The sequence below is a fragment of the Mesoplodon bidens genome (genome assembly GCF_964165515.1).
Source record: "Mesoplodon bidens genome assembly, chromosome: 3".
Taxonomy (NCBI): domain Eukaryota; kingdom Metazoa; phylum Chordata; class Mammalia; order Artiodactyla; family Ziphiidae; genus Mesoplodon; species Mesoplodon bidens.
In genome coordinates, this window is record NC_138178.1 from 102,261,395 (window position 1) to 102,266,296 (window position 4,902).

At 37.0% G+C, this 4,902-nt stretch overlaps 1 protein-coding gene across 1 annotated transcript; it reads right to left on the reverse strand.

The window, feature by feature from the left end:
• Positions 1-1,340: 1,340 nt before the first annotated feature.
• LOC308614402 (olfactory receptor 4N5) lies at positions 1,341-2,267 on the reverse strand (the record flags this gene model as incomplete). The annotated part of the gene is made up of 1 exon (XM_081228817.1): positions 1,341-2,267. The coding sequence occupies one exon, from the start codon at positions 2,265-2,267 to the stop codon at positions 1,341-1,343; it is 927 nt and encodes a 308-aa protein (XP_081084943.1).
• Positions 2,268-4,902: the final 2,635 nt, after the last annotated feature.

Here is a 4,902-nt window from a genome sequence, read left to right on the forward strand (position 1 = left end):
GAAGTGAGTGTAGAGACAACAGTATGTAAGGCTTCCATTTTCTTGGGGGGTATCTAGTAATACTAGAGCAGCTCTGGACTATTTTCCTGATCATAGGCCATTTTTCAAGTTATGTGATCCTGGAACCAGCAGTCAAAAAATGACTTCTATATTCCCCAGCTTTATAACTGCTATGAGGATAGTAACTCCTTTTATATACCAATTTGTTGGTAATGTTTTGGGATTTATTACTCTGTGCCATATCAAAGTCTACCCCTACAGTCCTTTCCATGATTTTGTAAGCAGCCAATGCCTTATATTACCCTTATTTTAAAAATAACCAGAATAGTTTAGTTATCTGTAACCAAATAATGACTGACATACCAAATACCTATCATTATTGCATTCAGAGTGAAAATATTTTTGAGTGAACTCAAATTCCTCTCTAAGATTTAAAAAATAACCATTAGGAATAACCACAAAACTCTCCAAAACTTTAAAATATGAAGTTAACTACTTTCATGACAGTTTCTCATGGAATATAACAGCTTTCTTTTCCTCCCTCCACCAAATTAGGAACAAATAACTACATCTTTAAGTGTCCATAAAAATATTTAACAGCATGATTCTTTCTACTTAATGTTATTTTACTATGCATAGCCCTTTATTCAGAATCTTGAGGATCTTGCCTTAAGTCAAATAGGAAACATCAGTTACTCTTTTGCTTAATACCTTTTATGACCTCCCTTTGAAATCTGAATAAACTGAACTTCTTTTCATCTCCTAAAATTCATGATTTTTCTTCCACCAAGCTCTCTAACTTCAGTTCCTGCCACTTTCACACTCACTAACTGCACTACAGCTACTCTATTTTTCTTTATGGTTTTCAAATGTACCAAGTTCATAAGATCTTTGTGTCCTTGTATTAGTCCTCCTCTCTGCCTAGAATTTTCATTCCCTGGGTAATTGCATGGTTGTTGCTTTCAAGTCATCTGGATATGAGTTAAATACCACTCAATAAGATCTTGCATAACAACCAAAAATAAAGTAGCTACCATCTCCCAGTCAAACTCTAACATACGTTATTTTTGAGTTGGTTCAGAGCACTGTCTCTTTCAGATATTATGTTTTTTTCCTTTCAATTTAATAGTATAACCTGTCTTTATTCACTTGACTGTAACCCCAGGAGACCTGGAATCTTACCTGTCCCATTCATATACCTATAATAGTGTCTGAAAACTGGAAGTACTTAATAAATACATTATTTGCTAAAAGATTGATTTATTTGGTGCATTAATGAATAAATAATTTATTCCAAATGAACTTTCTCCTTTCTTGCTTTTCTTATCCTTCTATTACATTCAGCAAATCATGTGCTTCCTCAATAGCCTCCTCATGGAAGCTTTCACTTCCTGGTTGCGAAGGGTAGAAATTACAGGGTTCATCAAAGGAAAGATTACAGTGTGAAAGAGAGAAACCACTTTGTCAGCTGGGAAGGCTTTGAAGGGGTGAGTGTAGATGAAGATGGCAGGGCCAAACATGAGAAACACAAAGATAATGTGTGTGGTACATGTGGAAAGAGCCTTGTTCTTCCCTTCAGAGGAGTGCCCCTTTACATGGCAGAGGATGACTGCATAGGAGGCCAGAAGCCCCAGAAAGCACAGGAGGGTGAGCAGGCCACCGCTGGAGACCATCAAGAGCTCCACCACAAAGGTGTCTGTGCAGGCCAGCTTGATGACCTGTGGCACATCACAGAAGAAGCTGTCCAGCTGGTTTGGGCCACAGAAGGGCAGGTAGAGAATAAGGGCCACTTGTACAATGGAATGAGTAAAGCCCCCAAGCCACAGAACCAACAGCAAGGAGTAGCAGTCTCTAAGGTTCATGACAGTTGAGTAGTGTAAAGGATGACAGATGGCAATATAGCGATCAAAGGCCATCACAACAAGAAGGAACATCTCCCCTGCTCCAAGGAAGTGCAGGAAAAAGAGCTGAATGATGCAATCTCTATAGGAGATCACCTTCTTCTCAGAGAGGAAGTCCACCAGCATCCTGGGAGCCACAATGAAGGAGTAGGATGCATCTAGGAAGGCCAAGTTGCCCAGAAAGAAATAGAGGGGGGCTGTGAGGCCAGGGTCTGACCTGATGGTGAGGATGATGAGGAAATTTCCAGGGAGGATAATGAGGTAGAAAATTAGGACTAGTACAAACACCAGGAGCTGAGTCTCTTGAGACTGGGTCAAACCAAGGAGGATGAATTCTGTCACCATTGTGCTGTTCTCCTTCATCATCACTCCTCAGTCTGTAGAATAACAAAGAGCAAAGAATCATCTGCTATAACCACCTTTTCATCTATTCCATAGCTCTCCTCCAAATAAAAATACTATTTTTCACATCCAACACTTTGCCAGCTGAAAACAACTTATGGCTCATAGTTCTCCTATGTTTTCAGTTAACCTTTCTACTCTTCATTTTCCTGATTCCCCAAGACACTGATCTTATAGCCACACTTGCATTCCTATTTAACCATGCACTTCTATGTAATTGTGCTCCTGTAGGACTCTTAGCTATTTTGCTTGAAGTATATTAGAAAATTCCTGATTGAAATAAAACTAATCATTATTTAGGTTGTCAGGTTGTTCTTGTTCTTGTTATTGTCAGTGGTGCACTATCTCTAATGCTTAGATTAGTTGCTGGGTTTTGGTCCTCTTCTTCATCTCCACAGAGCAGAGATTTTGCAGATGCTTCTTTTCTTCAGTTCCTGAAGAATCCCTAGTTCCTTGTTTGCAGCTATGTGTCTTGTTTTCTGAATTTGTCCTTTACTAGTTCCATCATATTGTTCTGCTTTGGTGACCTTGTGCACCCTAACTCCAAACTGGTCACCTGGATCTCAAGCAAGAACCCTACATTTCATCTTAGAGGTATTCCCCTAGTTACACCACATTTGGTCCCCAGTCCTGTATCTGCTCCACACCCTATTCTTAAATCCTAATTCATACTAGTCCAGTCTTACTTGCTCACCATATATCCATAGCCTACTTTTTCCTCAGGTCTCAGAATGATAGCCAAATTATATCATTCCCACAAATACTTTCATGTAATATAAAACTTATTAGAATATATAAAATACTTTGACTGTCTCGACTAATAAAATCAAAGCTTAGTAGCTCTGGAATTGGCCACATAGAACACATATTGTAATATATTGTTTCACAGATGAGAAAAATAATGCAATTGGAATTAAGATTCTTAAGTTTACAGTGAGTTTTCTTTTTTGTTCTAATTAGTAAGTGGTGGGGAAAAAAGTGTGTATTCCTCAGTTTAAACTGATTAGTAAGTTATTAATTAGTGTCCCATCAATTTGTATTATTTTACTTAGACACAAATAATTAATTATTGTATTGCCTATGTAAATACTTCCCATTTGCAGGCTATAATCTGGTCTAAAGAAGAATTCTGTTCATGACATCCAGAATTAAGGTTTAGTCTATGTAGTGGTCTCCAAAATGGGATGTGCTCACTCCAGGGGATGTACAAGATAATCCACTGGGGTTCATAAAAATAGGAACTTCTCTCTATATTATTATAAATCGTGCTTTAAATTTTAAAAAATATTTGTGATTGCTTTCTAATTTTTATATTACTATATTGTAGAAACATTTTATAAATAAATAAATATTTATATATTGTGATATTTGTGCATGTTTGTTGAAATGAATGATGTAAAAGATACAACCTCAAAACCATTATGCTCTGTGAAATGAGCCAGCCACAAAGGACCACATATTGTATAATTCAATTTATGCAAAATGTCCAGACAAGGCAAATTTATAGAGACAGAAAGTAGAAGAGTGGTTGCCTAGGGATAGGGGTGGGATGGGAGTGACTGCTAATGAGAATGAGATTTCTTTTTGGGGTGATGAAAATGTTCTAAGATTATATGATGTTGATGTTTGCATAACTCTTTAAGTACACTTAAAACCACTGAATAATATGCTTTAAATGGTAAATTCTATGACATATTGATTATATCTCAATAAATAGTTTTTATAGTGCTATTTAATGTGGCAGAGAAGACTAGAGATGGAAAAATTCCCAACTGAAATTTGACAGAATTATTAGTAGCATCCCTAGAGTTAGGAAGAGAGAAAAGAAAAAACGAATAAAGGAAGATCATTCCTTTTTTTGTGCATTCCAGGTGCTCACAGTTATTTCATGTTTCTTTGGGTTAAAAGTTTCAAGACAGAGGGATCTCTATGAGTTACAATCTCCCTTTGCTTTTATTTTCTGTCATCTACCTCTACTCCCTGTTTGTTACTAACAGATGGAAATCTATACCACAGTGTTTTAAATTCACTTCTTTTCTCCCGTTCTCACGTATGTACTTTCTATTCTGGTGATTCTCAACTTGTGCTCATCACAGAGTTAAAGGACAGATGTACCTCAGATGGCTATTTCTCTGTACAAAATGAATTCCTAAAAAAAAAAGCCCCAAACAATAGATCTTACAGGGACAAGCTTTTTGTTCTAGTCCTAGCAAAGCAAAGAAGTACTGTCAATGTAGGCTAAGATAGAGATCTGAATGCTTTCATCATTTCTAATCTTCCTTGTTATTTCAACTGATACAAAAACAGATTTGGCACTGAAGATGCATGGGTAGAGAGGGTGTCTGTATCCCTCCCCTCTTTCTCAGAGTGCAGACACACAACTTCCATCCACAAGCAATACTGAGCATGCCTAGATTCCAACTTCTATCAGACCAGCTCCTGTTTGGGGACCCGATCACCATCCTACCATCTCACTGCTTAATCTTTCTTCATTCATTTCCTCTTCTTGTTTTTTTAAAAATAATTTCCCATTCTCTTCCTTCTAATTCTACCTTAATACACTCATTTTCTCAATTATTCTTTTTATATTTTCTTTAGC